Source organism: Staurois parvus, unplaced genomic scaffold, assembly GCF_062004578.1.
Source record: "Staurois parvus isolate SC_StPar_1 unplaced genomic scaffold, SC_StPar_1.0 ptg000362l, whole genome shotgun sequence".
Classification (NCBI taxonomy): Eukaryota; Metazoa; Chordata; class Amphibia; order Anura; family Ranidae; genus Staurois; species Staurois parvus.
Window position 1 is genome coordinate 6,063,445 of NW_028318158.1, and position 23,152 is coordinate 6,086,596.

The following is a 23,152-nucleotide window of genomic DNA, read 5'->3' on the forward strand; positions in this document are numbered from 1 at the left end:
TCTTGTTAAAGTGGGAAACTGCTGAATGCACAATGGGAATAGACCACTCCTGCACAAACTTCTCACTGGATACAAGGCCAAAATGGCTTATGGGAAGCAAACAGCTTATCATGATGATTCCAAGCTTTATAGAGAAATAGTTGGAAAAGAGGGTGCAAAGGTAAAGTCTTTGTAGCCTTAAGAGTTTTAAATGACCCAACACTGGAAGCAGCACTGGTAGATGTAGGCTAATCCTCTATTCTTATAGTTGTGTGCACTGCATGAGTCAGACCTGAAAAGGTCTCCTTCAGGTTGGTAGTAACGGCAGTAGATTATGACACCTCAGTGGTAAGTGAATCAGTTAAGGACTGAAACAACTGAGAATCATTCTCTGAGGCTGATGGCCTGGAAGCCACTATAGAATCTCTGGGATAAGGCACGGGAACATCCTTGTGGCCTCTGCGATCATAGTCAGCAAATAACTGGGCGATTTTGGTCATATATCCCTACATGAATGTCATGAAAACCTCTGCCAAAGGGGCTGAGGATCTAGGCACACCCTACAGGGTTAAAGAAAATTGCAAGAACAGGATAACCTCCAAGAGCAGAGGGAAACAGGGCTCCATGCCTACTGACATTGGCACACTCAATAGGCACACTGAAAGCAGCTGTGGAGTAGCTAGTAGACTGTGAGCTGGGGGCACCCAGTAGAGTAGGAATGTGTCCCTGGCTCCAGAATCAGACATCTTGCAACCGCAAGGCAGTAAGGCAGCACAGGGTTCAGGGTAGGAGGTAAGACCTCATGTGCTCACAAAACCTGGACAGCTGGTAGCATGTAAGGAGCAAATGACTGGAGGTCACTAAAGTTACTGTAGGCTGGCAATAACCAGTCTAAGATTGAAGTTCCATGTGGCAAGCAGAAGCAGCAATGTGGGATGCTTCATCTACACTGGATGGTGGTAGACTGTATCTAAAGGCAAAGTTTTTTTGTTATTTTTATTTTGGATACACGGGGGAAGGAGTTAGAACCTTTCTCTGATTTTTATTGCGGTCTGTGTTCTCATTTGGGAGCAAAATCAAAAACACTGTTATCACTAGAACAGCAAAAGAGGGAAAATCTTCCAATGGAGACACTTGCTACAGTTACAACTGCCTAAGTGAAATTTACTCCAACTTCCTGTTGTGCCTACATGGCAGGAAATTAAAGATAAATCTCCCCAATGGGACACAGATGACAAAAATGTACATGGGTTTTAACCAAGGTCTACTGAAAATGAAAAAAATCTATTTGCCTTTTTTTTACATTATTTGAAAATTTTGCATATGAAAGTAGAAAACTCTTATCATACTTATTTTCTGATAAACTTCAATATTTCCTAAATGCATGCACAGAAATTACACTGGCTAGGAACACACCAGGCACCAAAGAACAAAAACTCCCAAACCTTCAACAACCATTGTGTAATCAGAGTGTTTATTTGCCAAGTGACAAGAGCTAGGTCAGAGCAGATTTCATGGTTTGGTTGCAAGGGATTCTGGAGGAAGGCACATACAGTATGTAGTTACAGGTATTGGTGGGTCTTTGTCCGCTTCAAATGGACCTACAGGGTAGAAATCTATTTATGAGCCTCTATTGGCCTTCAACAGAATCAGTGTTTGGCCATAGGTATATCTTTATTGCCTTTTTCTCGGCTGATGTAAAATGAACAAGTAAACTTAGCTATTAAAAAAAACAAATTGTCATTGCACGTGTCACTGGGCATGCTTCCCATCACCATCTTCTGCCCATCTGTCTTTGGAATCAACAATGATATCCTCTTATCGCCCACTCTTCTTGGCCTGAATTATTGCAGTTCCAGTGGAAGAAGTAGTCACCAAAATATCATAGCTTTATTTTAGAAATAATTAAAATACACAGAAAATAATTTTGACATTGTCTATATTTTATTATGATTCAGGGACATCCTCATCCATTAGTGGAATTTCTGCAAAAAGAAAATAGAAAGTTAAGTTTAAACCATCCAGGGTGATAAACTTAACGGCCAACTGAACCCTAGGAGAAAAAACTCTACCATTAAGTTTCCTTTTGCATTATGATGGTAAGTGAACAAAGTCTTAGTGTTCATAAAGATGGTAAAGTAGCCCACAGCCATAGTAAAGAGTCTGGAACAAGTAAAACTTTGTCGCTAAAATGATCAGAACTATCAGAGCTCTGATAGAGCTGCTTTCAACCAGAGCACCAAACAAAGGTTTGAGAATCCAAATGCTTCCAACATTCATATTCCTTCACGAAGAGACTACACAGCCAATGTATTTCAGGTACTCAAGGATCTCCCCCTTCACTGGGGTTTGAATATGATGGGAAGATTTGAAGGCTCTGAAGTAGCAACATCACGTGGGTTTAATTGTTTGTTGCATGAAGAACTGGATATAAAGATTAGTGGATCAATGAGTCAGCATAGATGCCCCACTGATCTTTAATATGCAACTTCTCATGCAGAAAACAAACCATGGTGATTTTGCTGCGTTAGAATTCTCCAATGTTTCCATCATACTCAAGCCCTGAGAAAGGAGAGCATAGAGCCCTCCACTCAGCAATGAGAGTGCCTCTGACACCCAGGGGGTGTAGCAGTGGACCACCACCACTTATTTCATAGGGTTCAATTATTCTTTAAGTTTGTTGAGAAAAAAACAACCACTTCCAGGTTAGCTATATACTAAATACTGAAAGTGTTTAACCAACTTTATTTTATATCCTTATCTGCTCCTGTTAAGTCAGGATTTCTCACCCTTTTTCCCCCCAGAGGAAATAACTTTCAGGTCTCCGTTAAACCCTGCTAAAAAACAATTTATAGGTGGTCAAAGGAACAAATGTCCCTTACAGTGGTGGCCAGTGGAAAGAATGTCCCCCGTAAAGTGGTGGTCAGAATGCCACCCTTACAGACAGCTAAAGACATACTTTGGTTCATACAGCTGGCACTACCTGGTGGCACTGACCCCCATACTATGCAGGTATCATCAAATGAGAGGTCATTCAGCCACAACTCATAGAACCCCTGGCAAACTCTGGAGGAACCCTGGTTGAGAATGGCTGCATGCTGGGCTGAAGTAAAACAATTAGAAGAAAAACTTCCTGCTCACCTTTTAATGATCATTTGTCAGGTGACTATCAAATACTGTACCGATAAGAAAAATTGACAGTAAGCTGATGCCGGGGAAAAAAATCCTGGCCCACTCAGCATGACTCTGTAGAATCAATGTCCTAGGTTCCACAGAGTGTACTGTAAATGCTGGTACCGTGTGTATGGTTAAGGAAAGTGAAGAGGAAGTATTGGACTTCCCAAATTTAAAACAGCACATGAAACTGAATGAAAATTAGACAACTCATTCTACAGGAAAAACGTTAGTACTATTTAGTTCTAACATGAAAACTAAAGCCCAACTGAACTTAGTTTAAATCAGGAAAATACATTCTAGGTGTATAAAAAGGTGTTCAATGTCTTACAGTTCGTTTTCTTTAAAAGCAGCCACAGCCTGAGTAGAAAAGCCTGTCCCCTGCCAGTATGCTGCAGAGAAGGACCCTTGTTCTCAGTATGGAAAGAGTGTTCTCCCTACAGAGGTTCAACATTGCTTAGTCAGTGATACAGCTCTCCAATTTGCAAGGAGAAGGAGGCCTGCTGACTGCAAAAGTTATTAGGCCTGACTCAACATGGAGCTTGTTGGATCTCTAGAAAAAGACAGCTGCTTTCACACTAAAAGTATGGGTCCATCTCTGCAACAAGCTGGCAGAGGACAGGCTTTTCTACTTAGGATGTGTCTGATTTGTACTGAAAACAAACTGAAAGGCTTTGCACACCTTTTCATTTCATACACCTGGAGTGTATTTAGGTGATTTAACCCCTTCTTGCCCACCCTGCCATCCCTATAAAAGGTTATGAATGCCCGGGGAGGTGGGGTGGAAAGGATCAGCGACTATGAGACCATTGTCATTCACAGTGATCACATGTTTGGAAGCTGGTCTTACAAACTACTGATCATTAGTGGGAGCCGACAGTTGTCTTCGACAGCTTGGTCTCTGTGCTGTGAGTGCTGTGAGCGCGCTCTCAGCACAGAAACAGCAGCCAGTGACGCATATGTGCAACATGTAGGGGTTAAAGCCCACCCTATTGCTGTCGCACATATATGTTATGTGGGTGGCAACAGGTTAAACTGAAAGTTCAATTGGGCTTTACAGTGCATGTCTAGCAAAAACGTTTTTAGGGGACAGATTGGGGAAGGATTAGAACCCCGCTGAGTTTTTACTGCTAAGAAAAGCATTTTTGGCTGGACATTTTAAATTGGTGACAGAGTCACTTTAAGTACAGTTACCATCTGCAATGTCGATGCTTGGACTCGTGGATGCCGCCTCACTGTTCAAATTCTGAGTACCCGGAGTTCTCATGTGCGTCATGGAGGAGGAATGTAATGTGTGGCCGAGGTCGGAGGAGTCCAGCAAGCTGTCAAAGGTCTCTGACTCCTCACATATACTGTCCGAGTTGGGGTTGCCGGGATAAGCAGGTGGGTGAGATTCTTCAGTTTGTGTTGGGCTCCTCTGACCTGCAGAGGACACATAGCCTGGTGGAGTAACGTTGACTCCGCTGCTGACTGCTTCATCATAGGATGGCAACATCACCAGAACTCCGTCCACCACCACAAAGTCCGGCTCCGCCGAGCTGTCTTGAGGGCTTCTGGAAAAAGAAAATCATGTATATGACATAGGATTGTTGTGAGCCTGTGCACGGTTCATACAATTTTGTTTTTTTTGTACAATGTTCCAGCTATTATTTACAAAGTGACAGACACTGCTGCTTTGCTCTGAAAGGATAAAAGTGACAGTACTTCTTTAATAAATTGGGATCAATTTTTTTTAATGAAATTTGTATGCTTAAAACATGTATAACAAATTGGTTTAATGTGTATAAAAGCTTTGCTTTACAAAGAAACACTAAATACACAGTGCCCCCATGCCACTGGTGTCCCAGATCATTAGGAGTTTTCTAAACAGCGAGCACATTAGAAGCTGTTTGCCTTCAGACTACTTCTCTCCAATTAAAAACACTCCATCTGAACAGAGCAGGCAGGCAGGGAACAGTGGGGGAGCAGTTATATTTCCAGATTCTTTTAGTTTGTGTGTAAACTGAACCTTAAACTATATTTTCACTCAAGAGTTAAAGCGCCACCTATGCTCCTCCCCATCCCCGCCCCCAACACTCTTGAATGTTTTTTTGCCAGGAGGCTTCAGGACCATGCGATCCCACACAGGGAATCATGTGACTCAGAAAGTCATAGCTGGCTACCAAATCCGACACGGCAGCTCCGGGGACCTGCAGCAGTGAGAACTCCGGCAACTGGTAAGTACCTAATGTTTAAATGAGAGCAACTACAGTTTTTTTTTGAAGGGTGAAGTTCCTTTTTAAAGTGGAAGTAAAGTCCACTTTGTAAGTTTTACCTACAAGTAAGCCTATAAAAAGGTAGAGTGAATATCTCCTAAACTTGCACCGTGTAGGAGATATTCACACAGCATGCAGCCGCTGATGTCACTGGCACGTGTGCTCTGAAGGGACAGCATGCCGGACCTTCAGAGCTCTGTGCCCCAGCCAAGGCCTCCCGCACACATATGCTGAAGTGGCATCATTGTGGCTTTGGCCATTCATACTCCCAGAGTCCGTGAACCTGGAAGGAAGACTGGCTGAAGATAGCGGTGCCGGGGAGCCGTAACAGCGCAGCGCTGGAGGGCTAAACTTGTGGGAGGGGGGCATTATTTTGGTTTTTTTTTGGGTGGTTTACTATTGCTTTAAGCTACTGAGGTCTGTAAACAGAACACAATTTTTTAGGAAAGTAACTAAGATGAGATGCTAAATTTGAAAAATAACATGACTCTCCACCTGCTGGCTGCAGACTATCTGTTTAAAATGTTTAATTCATTCAATTAAAAATTGTATTGCTTGTAGTGCTAAAGATAATAAAGGGACTTTCACAACTCTATATCTTTTCTTTTAAAGTCCAAAATGTTTGCTTTTTGTGTAGGTCTTGCTGCCCCAAAAGAAGGAGAGGGAAAATTTCCCCAGTGGAGACAGACCACAAAAAATTCTGACAGAGGTTCTATCCCTTCCTAATGACAAGGTTTGCTTGGGGTTGGGCATTAAATTTAAACTATGGGAAAAATAAAAGATAAAGTATATGTTGCAGTCTGTCAGTAGGTATTATCACCATAACACAGCTTTATTATCTTTTGATCCTGCCAGTAGATTCATTCATTTTCCACCTTATGTAACAAGGTGACAACACTGTTATTCTGCAGTAAAATTGCAGGATTTCACACAGAAGTGTTGTCACCCTATTGCAAGGATAGCCTTGGATGGACATTTAGCTTTACATGGACTTTATGTAAACTTGAAATCACCAGTTGCTGCTAGGGCACATAGACAACAATTGTTTTCTATGTGGTTAAAAACCCCCCCATATGAATAAACTTTAACTGTTGTAAGTACCCCCTGTATTATTAAATAATTTGTCTCGACTCCTGTAACTGTCACTTCGCATGGACAACACTTTACCAAATCAAGATTTGACATCCGCAACCTGACTAGGCCACCATATTATTATTGCAAAGACTGCTCACTATAAGAAGTTAGGAGCTCACTGGACTTCTGGCAGATCACAAGGTATTTTTCTATTCTTGCAGCATTTTTATACAGACAAAACATGGAGAAATTAGTGTTTATTGGAGAGATGTACTGAATTATTTATTTCTCTTGCCCAGGCATACTCTTTAAAGAGGATGGGGTTACCTCCAAGGCAGGCCTACTCTCAATAGGTCCCAGGTTGGGAGCTAAGGTAAAACCAATGTAAGGGCCTGTTCACACAGTTGTGCTGCGTTAATGCACGCTCCTTAACCCCTTCATGCCGGATTGTCCCGGCGTGAAGAGGAGTTCCTGCGCTGGGAGGTGGGCGGGACGGGGCGTGGTTTAGTGTCATGTGGCCGTCACGGCCGGTCACATGATTGGGAAAGATCCCGATCGAAAGAGCGGACCTTTCTGTGAGTACCTCATGTGTGCTGGGAGCGCGCAGGGCGCGTGCTCTCAGCACATATGTTTTTTGTTACATGAACGCAAATGTGCGGCCGCTCAGCGTCTAGGCCCAGACACCGGGAGGCCGCACATTTGAAGGGGTTAACATGCATTTACTTAAAGTGGAATTCCAGTCACATTGTGCACAAATAAAAGTCAGCAGCTACAAAAACTGTAGCTGCTGACTTAAAAAACAGCCACTCACCTGTCCCAGGGTCCCGCGGTGTCCTCTCCGCAGCCTGTTTCACCAGCAGTCTGGAGTTCCAGGCGCCGGCATTTCAGTTTGGGCACCCGGCTGTGACAGCTTTTGGCTTCACAGCCGGGTGCCCATGGCGCATGCGTGAGTAGTCTTCTGGGACTGTAGTCTTCTGGGACAACTTCCGCTTCTGATCACGTAGGCGATCACAGCGGAACTGGGAGCAGGTACCTGTCGATTTTGGGTACCCGCTCCCCAAAGGTGCCAATCCTTAATGGGGAGCGGGGGACCAGTTTTTAAAGCAGAACTTCCCCTTTTGGGTGGAGCTCTGCTTTAAGGCAGTCCATTTATTAGAATGTACTGCCTAGTGCATCAAAAAAGGTGCAAGTACCATTTTCGGCAGCACAAGGTAATGCACTTTAGTGCCTTACCACATGTTGCAGTGTGCTGCAATGCAAGTGCATTGAGAAGGTGTGTAGGGGTACCATTAGGAATGAATTGCACTGCATCAAAGCAATGTGCACAACATGCATTACTGCGCATTGCAATAAAAGTGCAAGTGTGCCGGGGGCAGTAAAAACAGGCTTCTGAGCCTAAACAGTAAAATACAGGTGGAGGCTGATCACATTCTACAATCTTAATGCTCTCCATTGTGGTCAATATAACGTGGCATGCCAAGTTTACAGGTGGCACCGCTTGTCAAACTGGACCATTGAAGTGAATGGGGCTGCACTGTAACTGCAAGCCGAACATTTGATTTGCAGTTGTGGCACATTAGCCCTGATATAAATCAAAATAAAAAACAGGCATTCAGGAGGTGGCAGGTATTGTTTCCAGAACACCTGACAGGGGCTGTTTAGCTGCACTCTAAAAAAAGATCCATTGTGGATCACTTTTCACGGCATTGTCGTGTGTGATCGTGGCCTATGGAAATTTTCAAAAGGTGCCATGTCAGACCAATGTAGCTTCACATGTATATACAGTATGTGCAAACACATACACCAAACAATTGCTGTTTTTAAGACAAGCTTTTGAATCAGTTTAAATAGGATTTTTGTGCTAAATAACTGGGACATGTGCTGGAGATTTTATTGGTATTGTTCTCTATTTCCTAATAATATCTCTGTTGTACATTTTGTTTAAACTCAACCGAAACCGCTCAAATTTTCCCAAAAATCAGTGGCATGTAATACCAAAAAGAGGAGACACTGTGAAGACTTTTTATATCATTGCAACAGCATGAACCCGCCAGCACTGCAGAAAAGGCATTATGTTGGTTTTCGGAGCCTCTTAGCTAAATCATTCCACGCTGTTAATCTATTTTGATTTTTTTTTCCACATAAGTGATAAAACAACTTAATAACCACTTCTGAGTAAAACTGACTACAATGGAAAGTGACGATGCATTAAACTGGCAGGGTGTCAGCCCGCAGACACTAGAGATGGAATATGGGTCACTTGGCAGCTGTTTCCAATATTCCAGCCAAGTTGTTTATATTTTACTTTATACTTTGGAAACACTGGCGCTGTTTGACAGCATTCTTAGGAAATAAGACGTCTAACAAAAGCTTCATGGCGGGAACCAAAGAAGCAAGCCTTCCTCCTTTTCACGCATGGCAGGAAGGACAGACACCCCAGCCTAGGATGGTGACATTTCAGTTGCTAGCATGCTGCTTCTACTTTAATTATCTTATCATGCCTACAAGGATGATGAATAAGGAATGAAGAATTGTGTTACATGGAGGTGATACTTCATTATTTAACATACATGTAAACTATAACTAAATGACATTTCGATAGCTAAAGCATGGTGTATCATAAATAATTGCCATTTTAGGAAATAAAATACTTGTTTTCCCTTTTTTTAAAATCCTTTGATGCATATCAGCCATCCCGTTCTCCTACAGCCTTTTCTGAGCCACTTTCTGTCATTCTCTGTGCAAATTTTCTGATGGTGACAACAGTAGACCATGCCTATGCAATTTTCCTTTGGCACCTTGTAGTCAGTGGTGTATTTAGATTTTATGCTGCCCTAGGCAACACAAAAATTGTTCCCCCTTGACACCAACCAATCCCCCCCCCAACACACACACACACTCAAAAAAGCCTTCCACTACCACCACCCTCCATACATCAACCACACCACCACCCACCCCCAACAAGAGAGAGAAAGACACTCACCTTCACAGCTCCAGACTTCCCCAGGAATAAGAGTCGGGCTCTGCATACACCATCAAGCAGCCCACAACCTCTCTCAGATCCCACCTGGTCCCCATGGCACGTATGTCCCTTCTTCCATCTCTTCTTACGGAGGGCAGTGCTGCCCCCCTGAAAAATGCTGCTCTAGGCAAATGACTTGTTTGCCTTGTGGTAAATACACCCCTGCTTGTAGTGTCCTATAATAAGATTATAAAATGGGGATCTAGTTATAATCTTGCCCTTTATTTACATGACTATTCACATTCACATGAAAAAGGGATCCTGAAAAGTCCGGAAACATCAGCCTGTGATGCCTGTTACTTTATGTGGATACAGTTGTGGCCAAAATTATTCAACCCCCAATGCTGTAAAGGGGTTTAGGGACTATAGTGTACATTTGGAATTGTATTCAGAATCAAATCCTACAAGGACGTTGTAACTACCCAAATGCAACTAAAATGACATCAATTGTTTATGTAATACAGTAGTAAATGGTTCTTATGTGGTTTCTTCATTGCCACAATTATTCAACCCCTTAAAGACTACCACTCTGAAGAACAGAGGTTCATACAGGTGCTTTCCATCAGGTATTGAAAACACCTGTGGATGTCACCGAGCAGCAATCAAGCATAATAAGCACCAATTAGGCAGCTTTAAAATGACTGTGATACTCAGCTCCTTCTAGACATTTACTGGTGTGGTTACAAACATGGTGAAGGCAAGAGAATGGTCCAGGAAGACAAGAGAAGAGGTGATTTCTCTTCACAGGAAGGGCAATGGCTATAAGAAGATTGCAAAGATGTTAAACATACCAAGAGACACCTTAGGAAGCATCATTCGCAAATTCAAGGCAAAGGGCACTGTTGAAACGCTACCTGGTCGTGGCAGAAAGAAGATGCTGACTTCGACTGCTGTGCGCTACCTGAAGCGTAGAGTGGAGAGAAGTCCCCGTGTGACTGCTGAGGAACTGAGAAAAGATTTGTCAGATGTGGGTACAGAAGTTTCAGCCCAGACAATAAGACGCACACTGCGTAATGAAGGCCTCCGTGCCAGAACTCCCAGGCGTACCCCCTTGCTGTCTCCAAAGAATAAGAAGAGTCGACTGCAGTATGCCAAAAGCCATGTGGACAAACCACAAAAGTTGTGGGATAGTGTTCTGTGGACTGATGAAACAAAATTAGAACTGTTTGGGCCCATGGATCAACGCTATGTTTGGAGGAGGAAGAACAAGGCCTATGATGAAAAGAACACCTTGCCTACTGTGAAGCATGGTGGAGGGTCAATCATGCTTTGGGGCTGTTTTGCTTCTGCAGGTACAGGGAAGCTTCAGCGTGTGCAAGGTACCATGAATTCTCTTCAGTACCAGGAGATATTGGATGGAAACGTGATGCAGTCCGTCACACACCTGAGGCTTGGGAGACGTTGGACCTTTCAACAGGACAATGATCCCAAGCATACCTCCAAGTCCACTAGAGCATGGTTGCAGAGGAAAGGCTGGAACATTTTGGAGTGGCCATCGCAGTCACCAGACTTAAATCCGATTGAGAACCTCTGGTGGGACTTAAAGAAAGCAGTTGCAGTGCGCAAGCCTAAGAATGTGACTGAACTGGAGGCCTTTGCCCATGAAGAATGGGCGAAGATACCCGTAGATCGCTGCAAGACACTTGTGTCAAGCTATGCTTCACGTTTAAAAGCTGTTATAACTGTAAAAGGATGCTGTACTAAGTACTAAGATTGAATGTCACTTGGGGGTTGAATAAAACTGATAATGCTGTGAGCACAGAAAAGACATTTGTGGTTATTTCATTATAACTGTTATGTTATATTTGTCTGACCTACAAGTGCCTCTTTAATGTAAATGTAAGCAAGATGACTGAATGATCAAAAGCAATGTCAAACTGGCCAAAACACTCAATTTCAGTGGGGGTTGAATAATTTTGGCCACAACTGTAAAGGAGAAGATTATCACTATACCAAGGTGTGCTGGAGAAGATCACTATTTTACGATACTATTATGGTGGCGCCATGCACCAATTCACTACAGAAGCCTACACAAACTGTGGGTGAGCCTGTAAGGAGTGCGATGGATACATCTTCTCCTATAATAAGATGCCAACACAAACAATTTGAGACAGGGACAGAGTTGTCACTAAAGGGCGGACTGACAACTCATGGGGCCCCCGGGAAATAGGGGATCATGGGGCCCCTGTGTCCTTGCCCACACTTAAAACACACCCAAAAAAGCCTATAAAAAAGGTACCCGGGTCATTTAATGGGGCCCCCTATTGACCCCGGGCCCTCGGGCAGTGCCGACTGCTCGAATGGTCAGTCCGCCCCTGGTTGTCACCCAATACCAGGAAGAGCCTACAAAAGAACCTTCAAAGCAGGATCACCAAGTATGAAAACTCCACACATCAATATGAAATTCTTAGTGTCTTTTCAAAAGAACAAGCCTGTTTGGACACACCTGGGAAGGAAGTGAGTCTTGAACTTAGTCTGGAAATTCCTGGCGATGATGACCAGCAGAAGGACAAGAAGCACGCTGCTTGCTGTGAAAGCCACAATCTTCCATGTTGTCAGCATCGTCTCTTGTGTATTTGGCCATGATCTCTCTGTTGAAAAGAATACCAAAGGCAGAAATAAATGTATGTCAAAGGTTAGCCTGGAAATACAAAGAATGAGGGTCATGAGCCATCTTCCTTTTGACAATGCAATGCCAGTCTTGTCTGCCTTGTGCATAATCATAAAGGAATATTTCCTTTTACAGTTTATGGTAAAAAAGGAATGATTCAAGAAAGCAATAAGCCATCACTACAGAAGGTGCAATAAACTGTATGGTCATTGTGTTTTCAGAGGGACGTTACCCCCAAACGTAATATTTTACTATGGTGGAGTATGGTGGGCTGTCAGATCCATAGTTTTTTTATCTAAAAGCAAGATCTCCCTGCCATAATTTCTGACTTTTCTGTTCATCTTGGAGTTTTGGGTGTTACTAAACACTATTGTTTATTCCAGTTCCCCGTTACATTCCCTTTAGTATAAGAAAAGGAAGAATCCAGCAGGGAGCTAGATTAGGGAATCCCTCTTAATGTCCACAGCAGGTATGAAGACCAGGGAAGTCAGTGCAGAGATCTCACCAAGAGAGACAGAAGGAACATTCAAAAAATGATATTTGAATTTGGGGTGGACTAAACCTTGAAAGGGAAAAACACTAGAATATATACAAATATTCCAAAACACAAGCTGGATTTCACCCGTAAAACTTTAGTGATGTTCATTTACACTCAACTATTCGTGCTGCAATGACCTCAAGTACTATTTGCAAATGTTTTTAGAACCCTTGGAACTACAGTTTGTTACAGTGTAATCTTCTTGGAGGACTCACCAGACTTGACACAGTAGAGCGGAGTAGTCGGGAACCACTCTCCCGACTGGCAGGTGAAGTATTTATAGTCATTGGAGAGAACGTAGCCCGGATCACAGTAAAACTCGATCACAGTCCCATGGATGTAGCGTTCACAGGGTTGTGGGTGGCAGATGTAATCTCCATGTGCCACCATTGGAGGAAGAGGGCAAACTGGAAGATATAAAATGTCAGAAATAGATATCACACACTGTAAAGAATTTACCAACAAGCGGGGAGACCCCTGCCAGCATGCACCTTTCATCTAGTGCAGGGGTATTCCATTTTCTTCTCGCAAGTGCAAGGCTTATAAAGCTATTTACAATCAATTTCAAGTTATCAGGTTATTTCCTGACAATTTCTCTACATTATTAGTATCATTATTACAAATGAATACAGAGCACTATAGCTATAACAAATTATTGATATAAACAGGGGTAAGTAGTACATATAATAAAAACACACACAAACATATAAAACAATTCCAGTGTGTGCATTTTTAGATAGCAGAGAAGAAAGTAGTAGTTGCTCACTAAGCTGTATATTGTATAATACCTAGAACACATGATGAGAAAAATGGAGAAAAAATACCGCTTTCTAAGTAATCATCTGATAATCTGATTGTTAGTACCCAGCTTTCAAGAGCCAATCACAACAGCTCATGCAAAATTATCCGAAGGGACCGGCACGAAAAAGTTTCTTGTACAATACCAGAGCAAATGATTTTTGTTTAATCCGTATAGTATTCGTTTAAAAAAAAGAAAAAAAATTGAGTGACCAAGCCCGCACATGCTCAGAAATGAGAAAAGAATACATTACAATGCATTACACCACTTCTGAAGTTCTTTCTGTTGCACGAGAATTTTTATAATTTTAGTAACCTCTAGATTTTTGATATGAGACTAGCATGCACAAAAGATAGATGATCATTCATCCGATAATCTCGTGTGTACGAAGTTTAAGGGGGACAGTGTGTACTTTGTCAGATAGAAGCGAAGGAAGCAGTGCTTGATCAGTAATCTATATATAAGGTGACAGGGCGTGCCTTTTCAGATAGTAAAAGGGTAATTTGATAGTAAGTAGAGGTAATTTGCAATGCAGAGGTTGTGCTTCAGATAATGTTAACAATTAGCAAGGAATCGTATGGAGAAGTCAAGCTGAAGACAGATTTGTATTGCATGATTAGACTTTCGAACTATAATCTCAACTCAACTCTGTGTAATATGCAACTAGTGGAGGGACTGAAGGAAAGGGGTAGCACTCTAAGAAGCTAGACATTTTTCAGGGTCAGTGTTGGGCAGGCTCAGTAAGTGGATTATCTGAGACCAGCAGTTAAAGTGGTTGTAAAGGCTCAAGTTTTTTTTACCATCATGCATTCTATGCTGTCAATCGCAGCCAGTGAGCCAATGAGAAGAGAGAGGGGGCGGGGCCGAGCCGTGGCTCCATGTGTGTATGGGCACACAGAGCAGCGAGGCCCCCATAGAAAGCTGCTTGCGGGGGACCCGAGAAGAGTGCAAAACAACTGCACACAGCAGGTAAATATAGACATGTTTGTTATTTTTTCTAAAAAAAAAAAAAGCCTTTAGAATCACTTTAAGGCACCATCCATTTCATTATAATTCTCTATAGATAATACAGAATACAATGGTATTTTATCCCTTTATCCCTTTAATTTAACCCCTTGGCGCCGGCGCCTCCCGGCCCTTTAAGGGTTTCAGAAGCCGGGAAACGGGGCAGGGTTTAGGGTGTCACGGCGGTCACATAATCTGGAAAGGTCCCGATCAAAAGAGGAGATCGGGACCTTTCCGTGAGTACCGGACATGTGTGCTGGGAGGGCGCGCACTCTCAGCACATATGTTTTTCTTAATTGCACACAAATGTGTTACCGCTTAGCATCAAGGCCCAGGTCTCAGTACCAAGGTGTCACATCTCATGATCGGCTACTTGTGGAGAGGAGCTTCAGAAAGACCTAGAATTAGCAGGTACAATTGTTTCAAAGAAAACCTTAAGTAATGCACTCAACCGTCATGGCCTGTATGCTCGCTCACCGTACAAGACTCCATTGTTGAAGAAAAAGCATGTTGAAGCTCATTTAAAGTTTGCTGCACAACATTTAGACAAGCCTGTGAAATACTGGGAGAATATAGTCTGGTCAGATGAGACCAAAATTGAACTCTTTGGATGTCATAATACGCACCATATTTGGAGGTCAAATGGCCCTGCACATCACCCCAAAAACACCATACCAACAGTGAAGTTTGGAGGTGGGAACATAATGCTGTGTTTCAGCATATGGTACTGGCAAACTTCATATAATTGAAGGAAGGATGAATGGTAAAATGTACCAAGACATTCTTGATAAAAATCTGCTGCCATCTACCAGAATGATGAAGATGAAATGAGGGTGGAAATTTCAGAAAGACAATTATCCCAAACACAAGGCCAAGGAAACTCTCAATTGGTTTCAAAGAAAGGAAATAAAGCTGCTAGAATGGCCCAGCCAATCACCTGACTTGAATCAAATAGAAAATCTATGGAAAGAACTAAAGATCAGAGTTCATAGAAGAGGCCCGCAGAACCTTCAAGATTTGAAGACTGTTTGTGTGGAAGAATTGGCCAAAATCACACCTGAGCAATGCATGCCACTAGATTCTCCACACAGGAGGCGTCTTGTAGCGGTCATTACCAAGAAAGGATTTTGTACCAAGTATTAAATAAATTTCAGTTAGCATGTTCAATACTTTTTCCCTGCGTCATTCAATTTTATTACACATAATGTTTCGGTCCATACGACACTGCCAGGTTGCACCTCAGACTGTCTAGGAGCTCAGTGATGCCCTGGTCAATATCTGGGAGGAATTACCCCAGGACACCATCCGTCGTCTCATTAGGAGCATGCCCCAACGTAGTCAGGCATACATACGCACACATGGGGGCCATACAAACTACTGAGTACCATTTTGAGTTGCTGCAATGAAATTTCAGCAAAATGGACTAGCCTGATGCATCACTTTGATTTTCGGGGTGTCTGAATTCAGTCCTCTGTTGGTTGATAATTTTCATTTCCAGCAAACAATGTGGCATCCTTATGTTCCTAACACATGACCCAGTTCATATCAGTATAGATATCCAGCATGATATTTTTCCCCATTGAGATCTGATGTGTTTTCAAAGTGTTTCTTGAATCTTTTTGAGCAGTGTACATTTACTGAGAAAAATGGTGACGTGTTCAATACTTATTTTACCCGCTGTACCATACCTGGCCAATGCCCCTGGAAGCTGGAAATCCCTGAAGTAGACACCACTACTCTAGTGATGTCACTGCCCTGCCTCCCCACCTCATCCAATCAGAGAATGCTTTGCACTCATTCAGTAAATGCAAAGTATTCTCTAAACGATGCGGGTGCCAAGTGGTCATCCTCCTTTATTCAAAATGCAAAAGGGCAGCCAGAAGCAAGTGGAGATCACTGGAGTAGCAGTCTCTACTACAGTGATTTCCAGCTTCCTGGGGCATTGACCAGGTATGGCATGTGCATAGTTACATGACCCAAGCTGGACCACTGTAACTATTTATATAACTACCCATACCTGGTATTATTCTTTAAGGTTCGTCATCTACATTTCAGTTCCTCTGCCCTGACCTGCTGTCATCGCCGACTTCCAGTACTCATCAGCTCAGTATAGCATAAATGTCATGCTATAGCAGGGTCATAACTGGAACTCATCATAAAATTGCAGACTTTCTGAAATCTGGGCTAATATTCACATGACCTGCCATATTATAATTTGGTATTGCTCAGCATTTCATCTCCTAATTTGACAGTTTTCTCTGATCTCTTGTTTCACTTTATATTACACATAGGGATGTTCCAGTGAAGACAGCTCCTAACTTCCAACAAGCACTCCCTTTCACCTTGCACAGTGGTAAATATGCAACACCCAAAACCTACAGTACATCCACAACTGGCAGATCTTTGTATTAGGCAGATGCTGGGCACCTTATCTACCAATGGTCAGCCTGTTTGACCTAGAGATAGAGTATAATCACCCAACAATTGTAAGACTATTCATCTGTTCCTACCTTTAGCCATCCAAGTCATCAACTGTATCAGACCAGACCATGACCCAGCACTTCTGGTATACAAGGACATGGGTTCCTCTCACCCCACTGCCCCACTACAAATGTGAAGGTAGAAAGGAAGCATGTAGATTACGCTCCCAGTATATATTGACCAGAAATAAAAAAAAAAGGCATTGCATATTTAATTCAATGAAATATGCAACACACATACAGTACATCTGGATTCTATTATTTCATTCTATTTTTGGAAATACACAAATATGAATACAGTTTCTTTGGCAGTCCTTGACTAATGCTTAGAGGCTCCGGCAAGCCTCTCCAATGCAGCCCAGTTGTGAAGGGGAAGAGGCATGGATTAGATGAGCAGCAGAGTTCAGGATGGCTTGGGCTGCAGCCAGTATGTTCACCACATTACAATAGTCAAGCTGGGATGTGATAACGGCACCATATAAAGAGCCTGGAAAGGCTGCCAGCTTTCTAATTTTTAGGGACAGTGCCAAGTAAGAGAGGCCATAGTTGGAAATGGTGTCCTTCACAAATGTCCTCAGCTTTAAACAATGTTAAAATTAAAAGGATAAGTTCAACTTTAATAACATTGTACATGTTACACACATACTGTATCAAGGTATACCATGTAACATGTTACTAAAGCACCTGTACCAATCCTTGTAATAGCGGGCAGGGGATCAAAAACAGTTCAAAAACAGCTCATCTGTGTGAGGCTCTACCCACATAACCATGCCATTCATTCACATGCAATACAGGGCAGTCTATACACAGCCAAGAACATCTGCACAATGTTTTTGTATGTACATAGGCTGCTCTGGATTGTAGACTGAGGAGGTACTTGCAAGCTACTTACAAATAAAAATTTTTTAGATATTCTCCCAATTTTTTCCTGCTTTTTGGATACCATGCCTTTGAGTCTGGAGTATTGCTGCCCTTTTCTTCCCAGCTTTAGACCTTTTATACCCCTCTCTGGGTCCGGTGCTTCTCCCCCCTCACAGGCTAGGGGGGAAATGCTTTTGGGGGCCATACCTATATTTGGATGTGTTTTTATCATGTCTTGTTTGGTGTATCATGGATTCCCACTTTTTACTATGTACAAGAAACCCTTTACTGCAGTCCTGAAGTACCAAAAGTACCACAAAACACGTAGACTGTATAATTGAATGTTTAGCTTTCTGAATTTCCAGAGCTTTCTGGGATGGTTGTAATTAGATTGTAAGCTCTAACAAGCAGGGCCCTCGGTTTCCTCTTGTACCAAACTGTATTGTAACTGTAACATCTACGCTAATTTTGTAAAGTGCTGCACAAACTGCTGGCGATATATAAATCCTGTAAAATATTAATAACAATAATATTTTGTATGCAATAGTCTTTTATATGGTTTTCTATCTATTCCTATTGGGTATTTCCGGGAAGGCATATTTAAAGTCTGGCATACACTCCGAGCTGTCTCCCCCATCATACACTATAGTTCCTCCCTCCAGCAATTGTGTCCCATGGTGAGGAGCCTGCTAGAATTGTGAATATATATGCAGTATGGTTATATAATGATATACATACTTCTAGTTGTGTTGAACACCTGCACCCCCACCATACGCTATGGTTCCTCCGTCCAACTCTTTTGTCCCATAGTGAGGAACCTGCCAAGATTTTGAATATACAGGATATGCACTATAGTAATTTAATGAAATATACTTCCATGTTTGTTGAAAACCTGCACCCCCACTATACGCTGTGGTTCCTCCCTCCAGCTCTTATGTTCGACAGTGTGGAACCTGCCAGGATTCTCAATATATATGCAGTATGCTAACAGAACAATATATATTATATTTCCAGGTGAGTTAAATACCTGCTCCCCCCTGCTTGCTCGCTTTAGAAACTTGGCATTGCATGCCATTATTAAGCTTGCGATCTACCAGAACTCCCAGATCCTTCTCCACCATTGATTCCCCCAGTTGTACCCCCCCTAGTATGTATGATGCATGCATATTCTTATCTCCCAAGTGCAGAACCTTACATTTATCAACATTAAACCTCATTTGCCACATAGTTGCCCAATTAAACAGTGCATTGAGGTCAGCTTGTAAATTGGAGACATCCTGTAAGGACGTTTATTCCACTGCACAGCTTGGTGTCATCTGCCAAGACTGAAATGGGATTTTTAATCCCAGACCCTATATCGTTTATAAATATATTAAAAGTATATTAAAAAGTAAGGGTCCCAACACTGAACCCTGGGGTACACGCTAACAACCCTACACCATTCAGAGTATGAATCATTAACCACTACGCTCTGATTACGATCTTTTAGCCAGTTTTCTATCCATTTACATACAGATTTTTCCAAGCCTGTAGACTTTACCTTACACATTAGCTGTGTGGGGAACTGTGTCAAACGCTTTTGCAAAATTCAAGTATACCATGTCTACCGCCACCCCTCTGTCCAAGTATACCATGCCCACCGCCACCCCTCTCTCCAAGTATACCATGTCCACCGCCACCCCTCTGTCCAAAGTTTGAACAAGTATTGGAATATAATAATACATTTACCTCCAGGTGTGTTATACCTGCTCCCTTGTCATGCGCTCTAGTTCCTCTCTCCAAATATTACATCCCATAGTGAGGAACTTGAATATACACTGATCGGCCATAACATTATGACACCTAATACTGAGTAGGTCTCCTTTTTGCCACCAAAACAGCCATGACCCATCAAGGCATGGACTCCACTAGGCTAAGCATCAGACTGCCTCCACCGGCTTGCCTTCTTCCAGTAGTGCATCTTAGTGCCATCTCTTCCCCAGGTAAGCAATGTACACGCACCCGGCCATCCACATGATGTAAAAGAAAACATGATTCATCAGACCAGGCCACCTTCTTCCATTGCTCCGTGGTCCAGTTCTGCCCATTGTAGGTGTTTATGGCTGTGGATACAGGTCAGCATAAACTCCCTGATCGGTCTGTGGCTATGGATCCCCATACGCAACTAACTGTGTTGTGCTGTGTGGTCTGACACCTTTCTATTGGAACCAGCATGACCTTTTTCAGCAATCTGAGCTACAGTAGTTCTTCTATTGGATTGGACTACATGGGCCAGCCTTCTCTCCCCATGTTCTTCAGTGAGCCTTGACCATCCATGACCCTGTTGCTGGTTCTTCCTTGGACCACTTTTGGTAGGTCCTGACACCTGCAGACTGGGAACATCCCACAAGAGCTGCAAGTTTGGAGTTGCACTGACCCAGCCATCTAGCCATTAGCATTTGTCCCTTGTCAAAGTCACTCAAATCCTTACACCTGCCTGTTTTTTCTGATTTCAACACATCAACTTCAGAGACAAAATGTTCACTTGCTGCCCAATATATCCCGCCCACTTTTAGATGTCATTGTAATGAGATAATCAGTGGTATTTTCTTTACCTGTCAGTGGTAATAATGTTATGGATGATCGATGTATATAAGCTGTATGGTAATATAATGAGGTGTATACCTCCAGGTGTGTTGAGTACCTGCTCCCAACCATGTGCCTGCCTGGCTCTTGCATCTCATGGTGAGGAACCTGCCAGCTACACTAGCATAGCTACACCAATGAAAGTCAGAGTCGATTTATCCTGGGATACAAAGTGTGAGTTCAATTGTGAGATGTTATCACAGTGCCGGGATGCTTTATGACAAGGATGCTGCCTTATGTACAAATACAAGTTCGCAAACAAGACACTCAGCTTGGCAATCTTCTCAGGCCTCGTATTCGGTGCCCACAGGGCAAAGCACAGCCATCTCCTTCTGATGCCACTTTAAATTGCACAGTTCAATTAAACATGAAGCAGCAGAGTTCACAGTATGGATTGGCGGTATATGAGAGCGAGGGTGGGGGGGGGGGGGGTGCTATGTTTAGATGTTTGCTGGCAGCTTGTTGACCTGAGCTGGCACCGTTGAGCGTTTGCCAACAAAGCATGATGGGAAATCCAGCATTTGGTGCCCTACATAGCCGAGCTGGTCGGTGACCTTTTCTGGCAATGTTGTTATGTCATGAAGGTTAACTGTGTCCCAGCCAGTATAAACACAATCTGTGCACAAAAATAAAAATGTCAACTCTATTAATGTATTGTATTATTCTTTCTGATGTAAGCCAGAAAAAAATATTACAATGATAATTTATGATGTCTGTGACATGTGGAATATTATAACCTCTGCAACAATCATTTGTGGTCTGGTGGGATTACTTTCTGTTCTTAGAACCCAACTACATACAATTTTTCTTCGAGTTGGGAAGGGTTGGAGTCTCTGTAGGTTTACTATTACCGTCTGTATCTCCCTTTGACAGTAACAACCTCTTCCTTCATTTTTTTGTCACCAGGATAGGACGTGGAGTGAAAGCTCACCAGTGTAGTCACAGACAGCAGAATCCAAGTTGACAGAAGTATTCTTCCCAACTCTCCTGAAAGCTAAAGCTTGCCAAACACTAGTAAAATTTCATTTGAAAATTTTTGTTTTAAGAACATTTGTTCAATTTTCTAATGGTTATTGGGGTCCAATGGATGTTCATTGCAATACGTTTCTAACAGTGAATGTGGTTTTTGATTGGGAAAGTCCAAAATCGAATGTTAAAAAGTACTTTTTGAAGTACTTTCAAATGACAAATCATGAAATGTACTGGAGAATTTTCTTACAAATGTTTATATATATATATATATATATATATATGGGGCAGCACAGTGGCTAAATGGCTAGCACTTCCGCCTGGCAGCACTAGGGTCATTGGTTTGAAACCCAGCAGAGGCGTAGCTGGGGGGGGCAGGGGGGTACATATGTACCCGGGCGCCAAGGTACAGGGGCACCAAAATGAGGTCACAAAGTCACTGCAGCGGCTGCAGCAGATGTGTCCTCTGATACATCTGCCATCCACAGTGAGTTATGAGAGGAGAGAGGAGCTGGCCGGGAGAGGAGCAAAGAGGAGGGCAGTGAGCCGGGCATGTGCTGAAGGGGACGAGGGGAGAGCCGACCCGGGTGAGTAGTGCCATGGATGAAGGGGGGGGGCAATGTGATCGGAACAGGGAGGGGGTGTCTACAAGGACCATATGAAGCGGGGGGGGGGGTGTCATGAGGTGGCCGTTCGTCCCCAGGCACAAAATATCCTAGTTACGCCTCTGAAACTCAGCCACAGCACCACCTGCCTGGAGTTTGCATGTTATCCCTGTGCTTGCGTGGGTTTCCTCGGGGTACTCTGGTTTCCTCCCACACTCCAAACACATGCTGGTAGGTTAATTGGATCCTGTCTAAATTAGCCCTGGTATGTACAGTGGGGCAAAAAAGTACTTAGTCAGCCACCAATTGTGCAAGTTCTCCCACTTAAAAAGATGAGAGAGGCCTGTAATTGGCATCATAGGTAGACCTCAACTATGAGAGACAAAATGATAAAAAAAATCCAGACAATCACATTGGCTGATTTGGAAAGAATTTATTTGCAAATTATGGTGGAAAATAAGTATTTGGTCACCTACAAACAAGCAAGATTTCTGGCTCTCACAGACCTGTACCTTCTTCTTTAAGAGGCTCCTCTGTCCTGCACTCATTACCTGTATCAATGGCACCTGTTTGAACTTGTTATCAGTATAAAAGACACCTGTCCACAACCTCAAACAGTCACACTCCAAACTCCACTATGGTGAAGACCAAAGAGCTGTCGAAGGACACCAGAAACAAAATTGTAGACCTGCACCAGGCTGGGAAGACTGAATCTGCAATAGGCAAGCAGCTTGGTGTGAACAAATCAACTGTGGGAGCAATAATTAGAAAATGGAAGACATACAAGACCACTAATAATCTCCCTCGATCTGGGGCTCCACTCAAGATCTCACCCCGTGGGGTCAAAATGATCACAAGAACGGTGAGCAAAAATCCCAGGACCACACGGGGGGACCTAGTGAATGACCTGCAGAGAGCTGGGACCAACGTAACAAAGGCTACCATCAGTAACACACTATGCCGCCAGGGACTCAGATCCTGCAGTGCCAGACGTGTCCCCCTGCTTAAGCCAGTACATGTCCGGGCCCGTCTGAAGTTTGCTAGAGAGCATTTGGATGATCCAGAAGAGGATTGGGAGAATGTCATATGGTCAGATGAAACCAAAATAGAACTGTTTGGTAGAAACACAAATCGTTTGGAGGAGAGAGAATGCTG

At 42.9% G+C, this 23,152-nt stretch overlaps 1 protein-coding gene across 2 annotated transcripts in view; it reads right to left on the reverse strand.

Moving 5' to 3' along the window:
- Window positions 1-1,434: 1,434 nt before the first annotated feature.
- SUSD4 (sushi domain containing 4) overlaps window positions 1,435-23,152 on the reverse strand; it is a 236,146-nt gene continuing 214,428 nt past the window's right edge. For both annotated transcript variants that reach the window (XM_089685054.1, XM_089685055.1), the window contains exons 6-9: window positions 12,869-13,060; window positions 11,951-12,095; window positions 4,348-4,706; window positions 1,435-1,964 (exon numbers count right to left, since the gene is read on the reverse strand). In XM_089685054.1, coding sequence (XP_089541180.1) covers window positions 1,927-1,964; window positions 4,348-4,706; window positions 11,951-12,095; window positions 12,869-13,060 — 734 coding nt within the window. In that variant the 3' untranslated portion in view covers window positions 1,435-1,926. The remainder of the gene's footprint in view (window positions 1,965-4,347; window positions 4,707-11,950; window positions 12,096-12,868; window positions 13,061-23,152) is intronic.